At 44.9% G+C, this 20,778-nt stretch overlaps 1 protein-coding gene across 13 annotated transcripts in view; it reads left to right on the forward strand.

The window, feature by feature from the left end:
- ADGRL3 (adhesion G protein-coupled receptor L3) overlaps nt 1-20,778 on the forward strand; it is a 548,617-nt gene that overhangs the window by 288,907 nt on the left and 238,932 nt on the right. For all 13 annotated transcript variants that reach the window (XM_081893739.1, XM_081893730.1, XM_081893741.1 and 10 more), the window contains exon 5: nt 2,523-2,632. In XM_081893739.1, the coding sequence (XP_081749865.1) occupies nt 2,523-2,632 (110 nt within the window). The remainder of the gene's footprint in view (nt 1-2,522; nt 2,633-20,778) is intronic.

Raw genomic sequence — 20,778 nt, forward strand, 5'->3', positions numbered from 1 at the left:
GCTCTTTTCTGTAAATCTGGTATATCAGAAAACTTGTGTTTCAGTTAAAAAATAAACACAGTCAGGAAGGTAACAAATAGCTGCTGATACACTCAAAAGCATGGGTAGGCAAACTAAGGCCCGGGGGCCGGATCCGGCCCAATCGCCTTCTAAATTTGGCCCGCAGACAGTCTGGGAATCAGCATGTTTTTACATGAGTAGAATGTGTCCTTTCATTTAAAATGCATCTCTGGGTTATTTCTGGGGGTTGCCTGGTGTTTTTACATGAGTAGAATGTGTGCTTTTATTTAAAATGCATCTCTGGGTTATTTGTGGGACATTGGTTCATTTCCCCCCAAAAAAATATAGTCAAGCCCCCCCACAAGATCTGAGGGACAGTGGACCGCCCCCCTGCTGAAAAAGTTTACTGACCCCTGCTCAAAAGGGACATCAGCTTTCCTGGCTTGGAATGTCGCACACATCTTTAAAAATTATTTTATGGCTCACTTTGTGTAAATCCAGTGCGTTGCAAAACTTGTACAGTGGTACGTCGGGTTACATATGCTTCAGGTTACATACGCTTCAGGTTACAGACGCTGCTAACCCAGAAATATTACCTCAGGTTAAAAACTTTGCTTCAGGGTGAGAACAGAAATTGTGCTTTGGCAGCGTGGCAGCAGCAGGAAGCCCCATTAGCTAAAGTGGTGCTTCAGGTTAAGAACAGTTTCAGGTTAAGTATGGACCTCCAGAACGAATTAAGTACTTAACCTGAGGTACCACTGTATTAAAAAATAAAATAAAAACTTTTTTTAAAAAATACCTGCACACATGCTCACAATGAACCTCAGGTTTCCAGAACTTAAAGTGTTACTAAGGGGAAGTACTAACTGGGGACAACACACACTGTGAATATATTCCACTAACTAGTGTGGATGGAAAGATCGATTTGGGAGGCATAAAATCGCAAGTGCTCATGTGTGGATGGAGAAATGCACCCAGGAAAACAGCAAAGCCACACATGCACGTCCCAAAGTGCAGAAACAGCCTCAGTCTCACTCTCTCCGGATTGCAGTCTTCTTCAAAAACATTTAGATTTACATCATCCTAAAATATATATTTAAAAAAATGAGGGAAGGAGCTAAACTAAGCACTGGGAGCCATGACCTTTTGCAGAAACGACTCTCACCTTCCAGAGGAGTATGCAATTATTTTCTAATCATTTGCCTATAATTTACTAGCAAACTGTGTGTCTGGGAAACTAGTAAAGCAGTCTCCTTAGGTACTACTGGATACATTAACCTTTTCCTTCCCAAAGTTCCACTTGAAGCTGCCCTCTATTGAGGCAGGTCATTGGTCCACTGGTCTAATGTTGTCTGGTGTTTGGAAACACTCCTGTAATGAATGTGAGAGGTGATGACTTGCCTAAGGCCACTGAATGTGTTCACGGCGGAAGCATGGGTTTTAGTGGCAATAGTTTAGTGACGGCTAAGGGAGCTGGGCATGTTTAGCCTGGAGAAGAGGAGGTTCAGGGGTGATATGATAGCCATGTTCAAATATATAAAAGGATGTCACATAGAGGAGGGAGAAAGGTTGTTTTCTGCTGCTCCAGAGAAGCGGACACGGAGCAATGGATCCAAACTACAAGAAAGAAGATTCCACCTAAACATTAGGAAGAACTTCCTGACAGTAAGAGCTGTTTGGCAGTGGAATTTTCTGCCAAGGAGTGTGGTGGAGTCTCCTCCTTTGGAGGTCTTTAAGCAGAGGCTTGACAACCACATGTCAGGAGTGCTCTGATGGCGTTTCCTGCTTGGCAGGGGGTTGGACTCGATGGCCCTTGTGGTCTCTTCCAACTCTATGATTCTATGATTCTATGACTTTTTCAGCCCAAGGGTCACATCCTGCACCATACCAGTGGCTGGTGATGTGAGAGGTCAAAAATGAGTGTTGCAAAACAGGTGTGAGTCTTCCAGCCATGCAAAACCGTGTTTCTGCACATACACACATCCATCCATCCAGGGGAGCCAGTGTGGTGTAGTGGTTAAGAGCGGTGGACTCGTAATCTGGTCAACCGGGTTCGCTTCCCCGCTCCTCCACCTGCAGCTGCCGGGTGACCTTGGGCTAGTCACACTTCTCTGAAGTCTCTCAGCCTCACTCACCTCACTGAGGGTTTGTTGAGGGGGAGGAAGGAAAAGGAGAGTGTTAGCCGCTTTGAGACTCCTTTGGGTAGTGCTAAAGCGGGATATCAAATCCAAACTCTTCTTCATCCAAGCAAGAGGTATTGTCCAAGTCTGGTGTCCTCCAGCCAGGAGCTAACGGAGCAGAGCCAGTGAGAGGTGTGGTCTGGATAAAGAAGCTTAGGAAAAAAGGAGTGGTCTAGGGAGCCCTGAAGGACTGCATTCATCTCCTGGATTTGAGGTTCTCCACTCCACCAATAATCATAATCATAATTGCAGCACATTGGATGTTTATTTAAATTTGGATCCACAATATAAATATTTCCTTCCATTGCGTTTCTCCTCTTACTTTGCTTCTTTCTCTTTCAGGTGCAGCAACCGGACGCAGTGTGCTGTGGTGGCAGGTCCAGATGTGTTTCCTGACCCTTGTCCAGGAACATACAAATATCTAGAAGTGCAATATGAATGTGTCCCTTACAGTATGTATACCACCTTCTTATCATTCTTTTTCTTTCAGTGCATGAATGAGAATTTTTGACTGTACACTTGTTTCCCCCAAGGGATTGTAAAATCACTTTGTCGTCCTGTAGGAGAATCGGTGTGCTATTTTACCCTATTTCCACTGGGTAAGGAAGTTCCTAGTCTGAATCCTGCTTTTGCCAACAGCTGCCCCAAGGAAAGCCACTCCCACTCTGCCTTACACACCTCCATTTCTGAAATAATACTATGGTGGTTTTCATTGATAAGATCTCATGTCGCAAGATGTGGTAATGGCAATGGCAATGGCTTAGAGAGGCTTAAGACGCCATTAAACATGTCCGTGTTGGATTTATTTGCCCAAATCTATTGCTAAAGAGGCTATATTTAACCTCCAGGGTTCAAAGCAGTTTTTGGGAGGAAGGAAACAATGACTATAATAAGAAGTAAACAATAAACTTTCTTTATGCTTTTCGTTTGTGTGCTTACCATAAAACTTATCATATCATTCCCACTGTGGGGAATGAGACGCTGTCCTAGATGAGTATTTGGTCTGATTCACCATGGCTTTTCTCAAATTCTTATGAAAAGTATTTTGAATGCCCCCTCCCCGCCCACAAAATGTTATATAAATGCTAAGCAGTATGAACATTGTAGGTGCATGTTACCCGACGGTGGTGGTTTGTATTATTGACGTTTCATAATTATGCTTAAGTAGAGCACCTCCTTGCATTTTTGGAACAGAAATAGAAAGTGTATTGATACGAAAACAAGCCATGTCCGTTTTCTTACTGAAATGTACACCAATGGCATTTCTTCAAGCTCTTTTCAGCGCTAAAATTCAGCTTCGGAGGCATTGCTGTAGCTGCGTATTAGAATATCGCTGGACTAGAACAATGTCAAGTTGTTTTAAAAAAAGTATCACACTGTTTGATTTTCAAAAAAGTAGGCAAAGCTTTTTACATTCCTGCTGAAAAAAACAATAACGCTAAAAAAAGGGAAAAAAGAAAGAGTGTTGTAGCAAGTAATAATTTACTTTACCAGGGGCTTCTCTCTACAGTTAGCACTGCAAGGATGAAGAGCTGCCTTTTAGATGGTTCCCCTGTGCAGAGAGAGCACACACGCATGAGTTCATTAGTGATAGACCACGTGTTATCTGCTCTGCCTGGAAGTGACACATTAGGGTCTCAGGTGACTTTTGGACCCGAGATCCTTTTTGATCAGGGATGCCAGAGGCTGAACCACATTTGTTTATTTCCCGAAACATAGATGCTGTTTGATTGTAAAAACAACCACAGGCGCCTCAAATCACAACCTGTGTGCAGGGCAGGTGGCCTTAAGCACTGAATTTTGAGCCTACCGCATAAAAGAGAGATATCTGAACACTGAGCAGCTCCAACTGTGTGTATGTCAGGATGCAGAATGTCTACTCGGCCTACATGCATTTGTGTATTTGTCATTTTTGTGCCGCTTTTCAATTTTAAGTATTTTAGGTGTTTCCAGGGCAGTCATTTCATCACCTTTTGTGTGTAGGGATCAATTGCAGACAGTTAAAGCATGAAAGGAGGCGCATGTACCCCATCACATCTGGGATTTCCGTAAAGAAGTGTGTGAGAACTGACTCTATAATAATAATAATAATTAATAATAATAATAATAAATAGTAATAATAATTTTATTTGTATCCCGCCCTCCTCGGCCAAGGCTGAGCTCAGAGTGTCTAACATCATAAAAACAACACAATATGCATAAAACAGACATCAGCTAATTAAAATACATCTTAAAATTAATTCAGACAAGTTAAAATCTGGGCAGGTGGCAATTATCAGGTTGGAACTGAGAGTGGCTAGTACTTGCCAGGGCCAACTGTTTCCACTGATCATACAAGGGCCTGTGAGCAGGTTGGGGGCCTCCTTTGGGCTTGGTTTATACAAAGGAAAGTAAGTCAAACTGCATCCTGCCCAAAGACCTGGTGGAACAGCTCCGTCTTGTAGCCCCTGCGGAAAGATGTCAAATCCCTCTGGGCCCTGGTCTCTTGTGGGAGAACGTTCCACCAGGCTGGGGCTCTCCAACATTTCAGAAGTGAATATAGGGACACTTGTACTTCAGTAGATAGGGGCTAGGGGTGGCGTCTGGGAGTCCGAAGACACGGGCAGATGGGCAGCAGTGGGCAAGTGCAATCCACTGCGCTATAAGCAAGAAATGAGGCCAGTCAAATTCATATGATAATGCATTATAATTGTATTTTTACCATTCAGAGGATGGTGTTTACATTTTACAGCTAAGGCACAGCAATAACAGTATTTGGGTCGGTCAGTGAATGCATTGCATGGAATTCTTAAGCCAAAATAACTGTTAAATAATCATAAAGATCATATCCATGAGAAGGTTGCCTCTGAGCATGTGCTTAGCCTAGGATTTTCAGCATATGGGATAAGCCCAGAGTCGTTACCACAAACTGTTAGATTAGTTTCAACCCCCTTCCCTCATTCCAGAAGCTATTTTAAAAAAATAAAAAGTGAAAGTGGGCACCATTCTTTTGTTCAGCTTGGCATTTTATCAATTAATTAAGGAAATGGAAAACAGAATATACTTCCCCGACCCAAATCCTTTCCGCCCTCAGTCCTACAGCCTGCAAACTTCCACTACAGCTGAGAGAGCAGAAGCAGGCACCATCACCAAGGGGTTTTCAAAATATATTGTTATAGGATTAGTGAGGGGGTTATCTTTAGGGTTCCTTCTGTGATTTTATATATGCAAAATGAGATTTGGTGGGGAAAGAGACTTCTGAAGGAGTTGAACCAGTCTCCTTGTAAAGTTAAAGGCTCTGGCCAAGTATTTTAAGAATCTCTTTGCATGACTGGAAAGTGCAGATGACTTGTTGCCACAAAAACTGCTTTCTGGAAATGATGTCCTTGGTAAGAGAACAGTAGACCTGGGACAGTGTCCTCTAAGACAGAGACCTGACTTGTTCTCTGTGCTGAATTTAAAGCAATGGCTTTTCTGGGAGTGGGGGCAGAAAGCTAATGAGCATTAGGAAGGAAACAGAACAGGCCGCATCAATAGCAAATGCAATTCCTCCCCTTCAGTTTCAATCCATAGGAGAATGAATGGAGGCTATCTTCGAAGCAGCAGAGTAGGGGAATCAGGAGCACCTGAATGCATAGATAATATCCGGAGTGGTTTTGCACCCTGTGAAACCAGCTCCTTCTGGAGAGACATTATAGGTTGCTGTCAGGTTTAAGCTCCATGTTTATTCTGAGGAAATTGGTCTTATGTGGGTTAAACCACAGAGCCTAGGACTTGCCAATCAGAAGGTCGGCGGTTCGAATCCCCGTGATGGAGTGAGCTCCCATTGTTTGGTCCCTGCTCCTGCCAACCTAGCAGTTCGAAAGCACATCAAAGTGCAAGTAGATAAATAGGTACTGCTCCGGCAGGAAGGTAAACGCTGTTTCCATGCGCTGCTCTGGTTCTCCAGAAGCGGCTTAGTCATGCTGGCCACATGAGCCGGAAGCTGTACGCCGGCTCCCTCGGCCAATAAAGCGAGATGAGCGCCGCAACCTCAGAGTAGGCCACGACTGGACCTAATGGTCAGGGGCCCCGTTACCTTTTTAACGCAAATCCCTCTGGTGGTGCGTTAAGGGATATTTTTATGCCAGGTGAAAATATCTGCCAGTTGCTCAAAATGTATTCTCTGTAAAAGTGGTGTCTGCCCCAACAGCGGCAAATTGGGGGCAGTTGCTCTGCTGCCATTTCACGAGGCAGCCGCCCTGTGGAACGCCCTCCGATCAGATGTCAACCTGGATCTCCAGGCTTGATCTGACACTTGATGTATAACACTACCATGGATCTTCTCCTAGGCATGGCGGTTGGTTGTGTTGTGTCTGTTTCTCTTTGTGATGCTGTTGTGGAGCATTTATCATGCCAAACTGAAGCGGAGCTCTGTTTCAGCCTTGCTATTGAAGACCCTCCAACTACAGATGCTAGAGTTTGAAGTCGGGGGCTTACTGTACATAGAAAGCATTTTTAAAAAATGAAAATAAATAAACTCTCAGAGCATCCTTCCCATACTTGTACTGGGCTTGCAATTTTCTCATTGCTCCCTCATCTTTTCTCTTCAAGGCCTGGATTTCTCTGCTCTGAAATTATCCCCCATCCCCGAGCATTAGGCTAGCATGACTCTGGCATTTCATGGAGCGATGTGAAATCAAAACTCATTGCTTCACTCGTACCGTTGCGTAGAGGGACTGAGCCAGGAGGAGGTGAACATCAATCTTGCCACAAGTTTGTAAGGTGTCCTCATGAATCGTCGCTGTGCTCGTTCATCATCCCAAGATGGCTTCAGCTTGTTCCAAAGCTGTAAGACTTCGACAATAAACTCTCTAGGCAGAGTCCCTGTCCCTTCTGTCTTCCATGTCGTGATTAGAATAGTGTTGACACTTAATCAGCTTTAATTAGCACTGGTAGGGCTGCAAGGTTATCCAACCTTTCATAAGCATCTGTATAAATCCCAGATAATCCCATCAGGCAGTGATCCACACAGACAATTGCCTCCAGATGAGAAAGGTCACGGGCATGATGTGACAGGAAACATTCGTCGGAAAGGAAACAATAATAATGATAACGATAATAACAGTAGTGTGTTTAGGTGCTTAAAGTGCTTCACGTACATTATGGGATTAATCCTTAAACATGAATTGGCATCGTTATCCCTGTATTGCACATGAGCTGAGAGGCGTGCAGGGCGGGAGCTGAGAGCAAAAAGCGTGTGCCAGAATCTGATAAGAGGTCAGATCAAAAGCAGGGACTCCCCCTATCCCTGCTTTGTAGCCAACCCTCTCCACCAACTCTTGAAATACAAGTCTTTTCCTTCCTGAAAGGGATCTGTTTTTATGCCTTTCACACATGCATCAAATTGTGTCGTCATGACAGACATTGTGAATTTAGAGTGTTGGCAAGACCTCTACAGTTGTACCCCAGAAGTCGAACAGAATCCATTCCGGAAGTCCGTTTGACTTCTGAAATGTTCAGCTTCCAAAGCGTGGCTTCTGATTGGCTGCAGGAAGCTCCTACATCCAATCGGAAGTCACAGAAGCCCTGTCGGACGTTTGGCTTCCAAAAGAATGTTCGAAAACTGGAACACTCACTTCCGATTTTCGATGGTTCCGGAGCCAGAACGTTTGACTCCCAAAGCGTTCAGGAGCTGAGGTACGACTGTATTACTTCTTGCTCCTATTAAGACTCCAGGCCACTCCTGGAGGTACAGTTCTGAAACGAGTAGGCTCCAGTTTACTTGCATGCCCCAGGAACACCTTCCCATTTGTATGAGAGGCAAAATGAGGTTGTGTGCGGAAACATTTTTATCATGGAAAGAGCATGCTATAGGAAATTAAAAGTTGTTCTTTGTTCCCACCCCTCCTTACCCAGCTTGCTTCGAAAATCTAATCCCCAGTCTGTGCTACTAAAGGGGTGGGGGGGTTGGACCCTGTTCCGGCGGGGAGGGCTCTACTGTTGTGGAGGTCCCTGCTGTTTCTGGTGGGGTTGGGAACTACTGCGGAAAGCCCCCAAATGTTCCTCAGATGTTGTCAGAGCTGCCTCTAGGTCCCAGCTCACAGAGGACCAACGCCAGCCAGTGGTAATGTACAAAAGTCTTTATTGAAGTTCAGTTTCCATTTACAAGCCGCAGCGTGCAGCTCTACGTCTAGAACCTAGACCGGCGAAGCTCCGTCTGAGTCTCCGCCTCCTGTACACCAGTTTAAGACTCTAGCCTTACTCCACCTCTTCCGTTGCTCTTTCCTCCTCTGGGTCCTTCTGCCCCCCGGGGTCTCCTCCTTTCTGGACTCTTCTGACGCTGACCCCCCTGACTCTTGTCCCTCCTTCCGGCGGGCTTTAGGACCTGGTTCCCTATCCGGGCTACCTGCTGTGCCGCTCGCCTGTACATTTGAACTTGGTGCGCGCGCCCAGCCTCCAACTTTCCTCTCGACCGTTTCCGCGCTCTCCGATGGAGGCGTGGTCAATCCTGACTCATCTCCTCTCGCTGGTGGTGAGCGGCCTGATCCCGATACCTGGGACTCCTCCCCCCCACTGTGCCCTGGTGGGGAAGCTGGTCCTGATTTCCAACTGCTGCTCTCTGAGTCCCCTCTGGACCCTTCTTCCTGGGGTGTCCCCCTAGGCACCCCCCTTGCCCTGGCCATGGGCGCCCCCTTCTGTGAATCTTCCGATTCGCTGGAGAGACTCAGGGAATCCCTCGGACCACTGTCATCGCCTACGCTCCCCTTGGATTCCTCCCCCTCGCTCTCCATTTCCTCCCTCTCCTGTGCCTCTGCTCCTGAGCCCCTGACAGATGTCTTCAGATGTCAGGTTGGTATCCACAACGGGGTGATTGAAGACAGATCCCAGTCATTTTTACTGCCTTCCTTTTAAAAGGCATGGTTGTTTTTCGGAGCAGAGTCTCTGAGAACAACGCAAATGAAGGAGAAGGGTAGAATAAAACAGACATGGTGAGAAAAGGCAAAAAGCAGAGAGAAAAGTGAACCTTTGTTTATGCAGGAGGAAATGTCGCAGGTCTGAAAAAGTTGAACACTCCTGTTCTAGAGGGAGAAGATAACATTCCCAGTGAATATTGCCTGCATTTGCACAGTTGACCTCATGCTGAATTCAGTGTTCATAGGACCAAAGAAGAGATTCACCACCTCTTCTAATGCTAGAATGCTGTAGGTAAATGTAAAGGGACCTCTGACCATTAGGTCCAGTTGCGGAGAACTCGGCTTGCGGTGCTCATCTCGCTTTATTGGCCGAGGGAGCCGGTGTACAGCTTCCAGGTCATGTGGCCAGAAAGACTAAGCTGCTTCTGGCGAACCAGAGCAGCGCACGGAAACGCCGTTTACCTTCCCACCAAAGCGGTACCTATTTATCTACTTGCACTTTGACGTGCTTTCGAACTGCCAGGTTGGCAGGAGCAGGGACCGAGCAACGGGAGCTCACCCCGTCACGGGGATTCGAACTGCCGACCTTCTGATCAGCAAGTCCTAGGCTCTGTGGTTTAACCCACAACTCTAAGGTAAAGGACCCCTGGATGGTTAAGTCCAGTCAAAGGAGGTTATGGGGTTGCGGGGCTCATATCACTTTCAGGCTTACAGAATGCTGTAGCATATTCTGATACTGCAGGGGTTTGAACAATTGTAAGTACAGTACCCCAGAAGAATTAACTTCACTGACACCAGGTGTTTTATTGCTTACCTGCCCCTGACTCCAGATCCTGAGACTGGTATTGGCATCTTGCTTCTCTTGCAGTTCATTTCCTCTCAGGCAGGCTGGTGAATTTATTTACATCCTCTTTGCCTTCAGGGGTATCACATCTGGGTTCCCCCCAGTCTGTGGGAAGGAGTGAAGACGTCTGCATAAGTCTTTTGCATATCAACATTGCTGGTTTTACTTTTGCTTGCTGCCATAGTGCCAAAAGAAAAAGGCAATTTTATTACGTGAAATTATTTCTGTTGCTGACAGGAGCGTGGATGGGCTTGCATATCAATAAAAGTGAATGATGTTCAGGGTAACAGGGAATCAGAATTCAATAAAGCTTTATTGCTGCATACTCGTGGGCAGAAGAACATTTAAAGGCATTAAATGGAAGCTTGCTTTTCCTTTTGCTGGACTTCCGCGCCAGCAAACAGACAGGTAATTGAACAGCACCGCTTTTAAGAGAAATTGCGTACTGCAAAGCAAACTGCAGCCACCTCTTCTTATTATTAAAGTTTCTGAAGGGAAAGAGTAAAAAAAAAATAACCTGAAAAAACAGTAAGAACAATTCCTCCCAGAGATACAGTTCTTAATTATTTTGGGTGCCAGACATTGTTTTTGGAAAATTGTTTTTTCAAGTGCTTCCCTTTCTTGCAATGCTTCTCCCTTCGCACTGTGGTGGAAACACATTAATAAGGTTTGCAACCAGCTATGGCACAACGCTGTCCATTGACGAGTTTCACACCCTCCTCCTTTCAAACTGTTAAATTAAACATCATTTTGGTTTTGCTTCAGTTTCGTCCCTCGGGATTTCTCCTTCCAGGATCAGCTTCCCCTGAGGAAACACAACGCTGGTTGCTCACAGAATGGCAAATGCGACTGGGAGAAAATGATGAGAGGCTAAGACGCTAAACTGATACCCTCCAAAAGATAATTTATTGAGATATTCAAATTGCAGCGTGTATTTCATTTTTTAAAAATAAATAAATTCTTCAGTGACAGAGAATATGACCCAGCAGAACTCCCAGAGCAGGTTACTCAGAATCCTTTCTCAAGAATGTGTTATTTTGAAAATAAGTCACAAAGATTCTTTGTCCCTGAAAACACACACACAGCCTTGGTGTCTGCTACCAGTCAAGTGAGCATGTGGGTCTACTGGTCCCTCTAAATTACTGGAAGCCTGCAAGGGAAGTACCGTATTTTTTGCTCTGTAAGACTTACTTTTCCCCTCCTAAAAAGTAAGGGGAAATGTGTGTGCATCTTATGGAGCGAATGCAGGCTGCGCAGCTATCCCAGAAGCCAGAACAGCAAGAGGGATCACTGCTTTCACTGCGCAGCAATCCCGCTTGCTGTTCTGGCTTCTGAGATTCAGAATATTTTTTTTCTTGTTTTGCTCGTCCAAAAACTAGGTGCGTCTGGTGTGTCTTATAGAGCGAAAAATACGGTATATTCCCTGGCAATCTAGGAGCTTCCTTTCAAACATTCAAGGCCCTTTCCTAGACCCTTATGATTTATCGCAGAGGATACCTTTGGCCCTCCAGATGTTCCTGAACCACAACTCCCATGATCCCCAGCTGGCATTGCCGATGCCCAGAGATGATGGGATTCGCAGTTCAGCAAGAGCCCCAACTCTGGTGCCCCAGAAGGGGCCAGGCAACCTCTGGCAATGTTAACAGGAATCACAACAGTTTTATGCACTATGTTTGAAGCACAGTATTTGGACTTTCAAAAATGCTTTTGACAGAGTTGCTCCTTAACTCCCAAATAAACCTTGCAGTCATGGAAAATGTGGCGAGGCCTTTTTATGAAATCGACAATTGGCTAAAGAACAAGAAGCAGAGAGTAGGAGTAAATGGACTGTTCTTGCCATGGAGGCTTGTAAGACGTGTCAACAAGGAGAACTGTGAAAACCGCCCTGAGACCTCCGGGTATAGGGCAGTATATAATTATTTTATTTTATTTTATTTTATTTTATTATTTTATTTTATTTTATTTTATTTTATTTTATTTTATTTTATTTTATTTTATTTTATTTTATTTTATTTTATTTTATTTTATTTTATTTTATTTTATTTTATTTTATTTATTTTATTTTATTTTTACCCCGCCCATCTGGCTAGGTTTCCCTAGCCACTCTGGGGAATAATAATATTCCCCATTATTAATAATAACAATGAATCATACAATTGTAGAGTTGGAAGGGTCCCAGGGGTCATCTAGTCCAACCCCATCCATGACAGATGGCCATCCAACCTCTGCTTAAAAACACCCAAGGAAGGAGACTCCACAACTTCCTGAGGGAGACTGTTTCGCTGTCGAACAGCTCATACTGTCAGAAGTTTCTTCCTGATGTTTAGTTGGAATCTCCTTTCTTGCAACTTGAAGCCATGGGTTCGAGTCCTACCCTTCAGAGCAAGAGAAAGCAAGCTTATTCCCTCTTCCATGTGACAGCCCTTGGGCACTCACCCCATTGTGACAGCCCTCGGGCGCTCACCCCATTGCGGGGATTCGAACCGCCGACCTTCTGATCGGCAAGTCCTAAGCTCTGTGGTTTAACCCACAACGCCACCCGCATCCCTATTACCATTTATATCCTTGCCAGCCATAACCACCAGCATAAGGCTCCCCATAAGGCAGAGGCAGAGGACTGGCAGTAAGAACATAGGAAGCTGCCTGCCTTATACCACATCCATCCGTTGGTTCCATATTTCCTACACTGACTGGCAGAGACTATACATGATTTCAGACAGGCTTCTCTCCCAATGCTACTTTGAGAGGCTGGAGATTGAATTTTGGACCTTCTGCATACGCAGCAATCCTCTACTACGGAGCTGTGGTCCTTTTCCTCTGGGTCTTCTTGATGTAAAGTTGGGTGGCCATGCATTCATATGCAGGGTGAGTCTTTTAAAAGAGGCCCCATGGAACATTTGTACTCTGTCCACGGGGCCTCACCCTGTATATAGGACAGTCCCCTATTTTGTAGTGCTGTCAGAGAACAGCCCTCTTTTTGAAGAAGTCCTCTAGAATTACTGTCCAGATCGTTGATGGGTTGGATGAGGCTAGATCATCGCATCACTCGCTGCAGAACAATGCCATTGACTTCATCAAGTCACCGTGAAATAAATTGTTCGGAGCTGCAACTTGATGTTCAAGACTGATGAACATTGCCCCTTTGAGTTTTGTCTTGTACATATACCGTTCCAGATATACGCCTCATGTACTCATCCACTGACCTTTACATCTTCACTTTTATGGGATTTGAAGGGATTCTGGGGTTTAAAGTCTCTTTGTCTTTCGTAGAGAAGCTTCGTTTGATGAATTCAGGGGTCCTTGCTGAGGTCTATTATACCGTTCGGGATGGGGATTTTCCGGGGATTTTCCAGGGTTTCTGAACTAATCATTTGTCATAGAGGCCAGGCCATTGTAGGCTGTCCAAGCACTAACTGAGTAAGGTCACCTCCAGGCTCTCCTTATTTTGCAGGAGAGATTCAAACGCATACTGCAAATTTAGGGTTGCACTATTAAAGTGGATAAAGTGCTGTGTTGACCTGGTGCAACAAATCCACCTTAAAAAAACCCAGACTCTTTGTGGTTAGGGAACTGATGGAGAAATGCACTGTAAAGTATGGGATTCCATTCTGAAGGAAACCAGCCCTGAGTGCTCACTGGAAGGGCAGATCCTGAAGCTGAGGCTCCAAGACTTTGGCCACCTCATGAGAAGAGAAGACTCCCTGGAAAAGACCCTGATGTTGGGAAAGATGGAGGGCCCAAGGAGAAGGGGACGACAGAGGACAAGATGGTGGAACAGTGTCATAGAAGCTACCAGCATGAGTTTGACCAAACCGTGGGAGGCAGTGGAAGACAGGAGGGCCTGGCGTGCTCTGGTCCAGGGGGTCACGAAGAGGCGGACATTACTAAACAACAACAATAAAAGTATGGGATGGATGGATAATTAACAGGAAGCCTTTCAAATACCATGCAAGCAAATTGGGATGAAAGTTCATTGTTTTATAAGCAAATCAGAATTAACAAAGACTGCACATATTCTAACCTCCCTGAAGTCTGTGATTCAGGACGAATGCTCAATAAATTGGCCGTCTGGGAGCCCAGAGTGGTGACGTACGTGTGCCTGCAATCTCCCAAATGTATTTGCATTGGGCAGTATTGTTTGCTGAGGCCCAGTACTGTGTACCCCAGTTTTTCCCGCTCCGACTGGAGGCATTTAATCCCTCTATCTATCATATTCACTAAAAATAAAGAACACACAAAACAAACATTCACTTATTGAGATGTAGGCAACTCCCCACGGGGAATCGAACCCGGTTCACCAGATTACGAGTCCACCGCTCTTAACCACTACATCACACTGGCTCAGTCTGAGTGACCTTATCAGAGCCAATTACCCTGAGCTTCTGGAGGCATTTCTTGTAAGTCCCAGGAGGTCAGATTTTTCTAGCGCTGTCGCTCGTGATAGATAGTATTGAACTCTGGACTGAAGCATGCAAAGTATGGGGTCTGCCATTGAGCTCTGCGACCCCTTCCCTTATAATTTCCTCTTCAAACAAGCGCGTGAGACTGCCCACACAAATTTAGAGCACCGCTTGCTTAGAGATAAAACAATCTGATAAAACAATGCGGTAAAGCAGTGCGCTCAAACATTGATATATTTTGTCACAGCGAAGGAAGAAATTCTCTAAGGAATACTTTACAATACATCGTTAAGTACACATTCAAATTTGTGTAAAATGACTTTTCACAATGAAACACAGCCTGAATCTCATCATTTAAGAATGGCTAACAGATGGTGCGTGTGGCTGTTTAGAAAAATTAGCAGTGAATGTAAAATTAAAAGCACAGGTCTCTAAACATCTTCAGCTGCAGCAAATGGCAGGGGTGCCCTTTATTACCTGATGATCTATGTATGTTACAGCATTAAGTGGAGCTGTGCATTGCATTAAAAAGTTATCTCATTACATCATGAATAAAAATCTGTTTGGTCAGAGAGCCTATTAATTTCATTTCGTTCCACTTTTAATTCGTATACCGCCTTTCTTTCTTACTATACACAAGGTGGTTTGCAGCAACAAAATATCCAGTGAAGAACATACACCTTATAATAATCTGATCCAATGCAAAAAAGTCATAATAAAATATAACTTCAAAAGGAACAACTTGTATCAAATTCGTATCTGAATTAAGAGGAAATGTGATCTTGCTGCAGCCAGCTGCTGACCCAGATTGAATGTCACTTTAAATCATAATTTAAAGCAGAAGCACAGAACAGAAGCTTGCAGGATCAGGCCCATGACCCATTGAGTCCAGCATCCTCTTCTTGTAGGGACCCACCAGGTACCTGTGAGAAAAGCAGCAAGCTAAACATGAACATAAGAGCACACTTCCTGTGGCTGCCAGGAACTGGTATTTATAAGCATCTCACCTTCAAACTGTAGACATAGAGCATAAAGCCTTTGACATCCCTTTCGTCCATGAATTTGTGTTGGTGCTGACCTTTAAAACCCTAAAGCGCCTCGGCCCAGTGTACCTGAAGGAGCATCTCCACCTCCATTGTTCTGCCCGGACACTGAGGTCCAGCTCCAAGGCCTTCTAGCGGTTCCCTCCCTGCGAGAAGCCAAGTTACAGGGAACCAGGCAGAGAGCCTTCTCGGTAGTGGCGCCCGCCCTGTGGAATGCCCCCCCCCACCAGATGTCAAGGAGATAAACAACTACGTATCTGACATTTAGAAGACATCTGAAGGCAGCCCTGTTCAGGGAAGTTTTTACTGTTTGATGTTTTATTGTGATGTTTTATTAATCCTTGTTGGAAGCCGCCCAGAGTGGCTGGAGAAACCCAGCCAGATGGGTGGGGTACAAATAATAAATTGTTGTTGTTGTTGTTGTTGTTGTTGTTGTTGTTATTTATTATCCTCTTTGGCAGCCATCCAAATTGGTCTCATCACTGCCTCCTAGGGAGTGACTTCCATAATTTGATGATACACTTCGTGAAAAAGTACTTTCTTTTATCCTTAATCTTCTAACATTCAGTTTCATTGGATGTCTATGAGCAAACTATGGTTTATGGTGAATGAGCAGTGTGCTGGTGCATAGCACTGAAATTATGTGCCCTTCGCTCCTTCCCCCACTCCAACCCAGGATTTCCCAAACTTGGGTCTCCAGCTGTTTTAGTCCCATCATCGCTGACCACTGGTCCTGCTAGCTAGGGATGATGGGAGTGGTAGTCCAAAAACAGCTGGAGACCCAAGTTTGGGAAACCCTACTTCAGATCAGGGAATCGACCTGAGGCAGGCTTCACATTACCTGCAAACCAATAGTTGTGCTTTGTTTTCCCCTAAACAAACCACAAGCGGTAAGTAGAGTCTTGTTCTTGGCTTGCAAATAATACATACGGGATATACCTGCATCTTTGTTCCCTAGTATTAAACCTATATATAGGCTCAGTTACAGATAGGTAGCCGTGTTGGTCTGCCATGGTCTTTAAGGTGCTACTGGAAGGATTTTTTTTTTGTTTTGACTATATATAGGCTGCAAGCAATATTTTAGCTCAGTTTGTTAGTCAGTGTACTTGTTGGAAATAATTGTGGTTAAGCACCATCTTCAAGAAGCTTAGCAATCTTGCGAGCCTCTTCCTGCCTCCCTCAGTAAAAAAAAAAAACCTCCAGCCTAGATCTGGAAGCAGACACGCCGCTGACAGCTTTGTTCCATCTTCCCCGCAGAACACGGTTGTTAAAAATGCTGAATAGCAAAATTGGTACTTAGTATGGAAACTGTACTGTAAGAAATGGCTTGATGTGTAACAGCACTGAAAATCTAATCAGAGATGCTTCATTGGGCTGCGAAGTCATTGTTGATGACAACATTTTAACAGGGAAATTGTGCTGTAATTGCTGAAGGAGGCTCTGGCTTTTAAGAGCGGCATGACCTCCTGCTACTTATGATGGCAGTACACAAGACAACCATTTGCAGGGGAAGCCTTATTGCTTTGTTGAATAACCCAGGGGGCTTAGGCTGAATCACCCGGAGAATCGCAGTCTCCAGCAATGATGGACAAAGTCCCCTCAGCTTGATTCAAAAAATTAGGTGGGCCCTTATTGGGAAATGCTTGAATTAAAAATCAATTTTAAAGCATGCTAAACTGACTCAATGTTACTTTATTCAATTAAGAGCCATTGTGCTGCAGAGGACCAAATTTGCCTGACCAGGAGTGAGGAGTTGCCGGTTCAAATCCTCACTCGGCCAAAAAGCTGACTTTATGACCTTGGGTCACTTCTTATATTTTGGCATGGGCCAAATTCCAGGGTTTGTGCGGCAATGGAAAGAAGGAACAACCCCACTTTTGAGGCCTTCTGCTCCTGTGTACCTGCAGCATTCAAAAGCATTAAAAGTTTTGGATCCGCTCTCCGTCATTCAGGAGGACGGAATCTAATCTGCTAAATCCAAAGCTCTTTCGTGCCCCCGAATAATGAGGTTTCTTAAAATTGCTATAACATTTTATCCTTTTAATGTAAGTGGATGGAATTTGCAAGCAAAGGAGCCACTTTAAAGTTGATGAAGCCTGCCAAATTTCAAGAAGATTCATGCAGGTGTTTTCATACAGGAGAACTTTAAAATTTATTCTTAAAACAAAGGAAAAAAAGATCTCTGGCTTTCATTTTCTGCCAGAATTAGATGCAAATTGTAGGTAAGGTCACTGCTTCTGAAAGGATGAAGCCTGCCAAATTTAAGAAATATAAGCACGACTTATATTTGCAATGGCAGACTTTACCATTGGGGGCTGGGAAACTATAAATCTCATTCCCTCTCCTTGTTTGTTTGGCGGGGGGCAATGAGTTTGAAAACTGTGGTCAAGAGGGACGTAGCCCTGGAAAGAAACCTTCAGAAGTTCAGAGCTAGAGGTTGAGGGGCCAGCGGCGCAGCAACCCCTGCCGGCGCCTGGGCGGACCAAAGTTGCTGAGCTTTTTTTTAGGGCAGCCGCCGATTTCAGGGACAGGAAGTCCCTGCACCCCCTGCAACACCCGAAACACCCAGTGTTATGTACTGAAGTTCTCACCCTGGGCCAACAGGGGGATACTGTAGATAGTTTTCACTCAGGTCCACATATGCAAATAAGGGGTTGAAAGTGACGTTCAGTGATTGGATAGTTACAGAAAATGGTTACTGTTGCGTTCTAGTGGAGCTCTATATAAGCAGGCTGGCTGAACCCTTCAGCTCAGTTCTGTTCTGGCCTGTGAATAAACAAGAGCTGTTTGAAGAATCGTTGTGTCATCCGATATGTTCACCAAGAACTCAACACCCAGCAACTGCTGTGCTGCCCTCAAGTTCCCCTGCCACCCAGAATCCCAACCCCCAACGCACAGCAGCCACCATGACGCAGTACAGACCCCCATGCCTCCCTGTGCACCCCCCAGGCTGGCTACGCTACTGCTGGAGCCTACTGTTGTAGGTGATTTTACCTTCATTATAAAAAAGTGGAAACGCCAGCTGTTCCTTGCCTTCCCATTTCCCGATCAGCCTTTGCAGGAATAGACTTACAGAGGCAAAGAGCTTGTAAGCGGAAGTGTGCAGCCCATATAGGCCAGAAAATTTAGTAGGGACTTCATCCACACAGAGGACCTGAGAGCTGCATACATATAATTCTATATTTGCTCAACTCATGTCCAAACTTTGCTTTATATGTCTTGTGTCACAGCAGGTGAATCTGCGTATATTACCAAAAACCAACAGTCCAAAGCCTCAGTCAGTGTAGTCATGTTTGCAGCTCTTGATTTTATTCCTTTGTGTTCAAGCTGGCTTTCATTGAAAGCTTCATTATGAAAAGCAAGCGTTTGGAAGGGCTTATTATTGGACAGCCACCTTTGCCCTACTCTTCAGTGGGGTCCAGTTTCCTGGAGCCTTTAATTATACTATACTTTTTCACTTAAGGCACCCATAACACTTCAATATCTTAGTCATCCTTGCTCATATACTCATCAAGCATCATATCAGAACAGGACATCCAGGTTTGAAGCAAAGATCTCATATCAGGGGCTGATGATCGCCAAATTTGCCCTGACTTGACTCAGATGGCCCAGAGTTGTTTACCATAGCCGCGTATTTACAGGGCTACTTGGAAAGCATATTTGCTGCTGTGATAACAGACCTGGCAGACAGATCAAGCATAGCAACATGCTGTCAAAAGCTTACCTGGCTGTCAGGTGCACAAGCGTGACGGAAAGAGAAAGATCCTTCCGCTGAAGTGCGGGGAAAGAAAGACGTTTCAGCCTTTAAAGGACCCTGACTAGTGGCCGTCAATAAATGCTCATTTGATGACTCCAGAGTTCTTGACTCTCTGTGTTCAGTTTGCTAGGGATGATGGATAGTTTTCAGGTACCATCCCCATAGAATCCATGACAGATATGGCTGTACAAGGAAAGATAATCTATCATATTAAAGCAGAGCATCTCAAACCCCCGGCTCTGAGATGCTCTGGCACACTCCCCTGGGGCACCTCCTCACAAGACGTACAGTTCTGAGCTGGGTTTTTGCTGGGTATTTCAGTAATCCCCCTTTATCCCCACTGCCGCCACAGATAATATTTATCTGACTACTCCACCTCTAGCATAGCTAAATAATAGGTATATGGTATAATTCAATTAATTTATGAAACAAGCATTTTATGATTGCTTAGTGCAGTGTTTCCCAACCTTGTGCCTCCAGCTGTTTTTGGACTACAATTCCCATCATCCCTTGCCACTGGTCTTGCTAGTCAGGGATGATGGGAGTTGTAGTTCAAAAACAGCTGGAGGCACAAGGTTGGGAAACACTGGCTTAGTGTACATAAACATATGGTTTCAGTCTTTTCTTTATCTTAATGTGTTACTTTATTACATAAATAAAGTAATTATGCGGGTGGCACTGTGGTCTAAACCACTGAGACTCTTGGGCTTGCCGATCAGAAGGTCAGCGGTTCGAATCTCCGTGTGGGGGTGAGCTCCCATTGCTCTGTCCCAGCTCCTGCCAACCTAGCAGTTCGGAAGCATGCCAGTGCAAGTAGATAAATAGGTACTGCTGAGGCGGGGAGGTAAACAGCGTTTCCATGGGCTGCTCTGGTTTCCGTCACCGTGCCCTGTTGTGCCAGAAGCGGTTTAGTCATGCTGGCCACATGACCCGGCCTGAAAGCGAGATGAGCACCATAACCCCATCCCAACGCCTTTGACTGGACTTAACTGACCAGGGTTCTTTTTTTTTATTACATAAGGTAGCAATGGCTAATATAATACCGATCCTATTTTAAACTATCCAACCCTGCTCCACACCCACGATGAATAATTATTATATTATGTATTTCTCACACCTTTTACCACCCACTCCCAACCCAACCAACCCTGGAGGTGCAACAATAAAACTGCAAAGCTAAGCAGGTCCGGCATGGTTTCAAATTGGATGGGGGACCCTCTTGAGATCCCTGCCTTGCAGAGGGTTTGATTGGATGACGCTCAGGGTCCCTTTCAACTCTACGATTCTAACCCTCAACTCTCTTTCATAGAATCATAGAGTTGGAAGAGACCACAAGGGCCATCAAGTCCAACCCCCTGCCAAGCAGGAAACACTTTCAACTGAACTCAAAACACTTACCTCCAGCAGTGCTACCCTCCTGACAATCACGACCCAACCCTCCCCTCACCAGCACCTTGCCTCTCCCCCACTCCGTCCAGAAACGTGGCAGTGATACTGGTTTCAGGATAACACCGCCCCAACCACTTCTGCTTAAATCTATAACTAAATACAGTGGTACCTCAGTTTTCGAACAGAATCTGTTCTGGAATGTCATTCGAGTTCCGAAACGTTCAAAAACAAAAAAACTCAATATGGAAGCCTCAATACGGAAGCTGCGTGGCATGTTCAACTTCCAAAGC

Source organism: Podarcis melisellensis, assembly GCF_964234715.1.
Source record: "Podarcis melisellensis genome assembly, chromosome: 17".
Classification (NCBI taxonomy): domain Eukaryota; kingdom Metazoa; phylum Chordata; class Lepidosauria; order Squamata; family Lacertidae; genus Podarcis; species Podarcis melisellensis.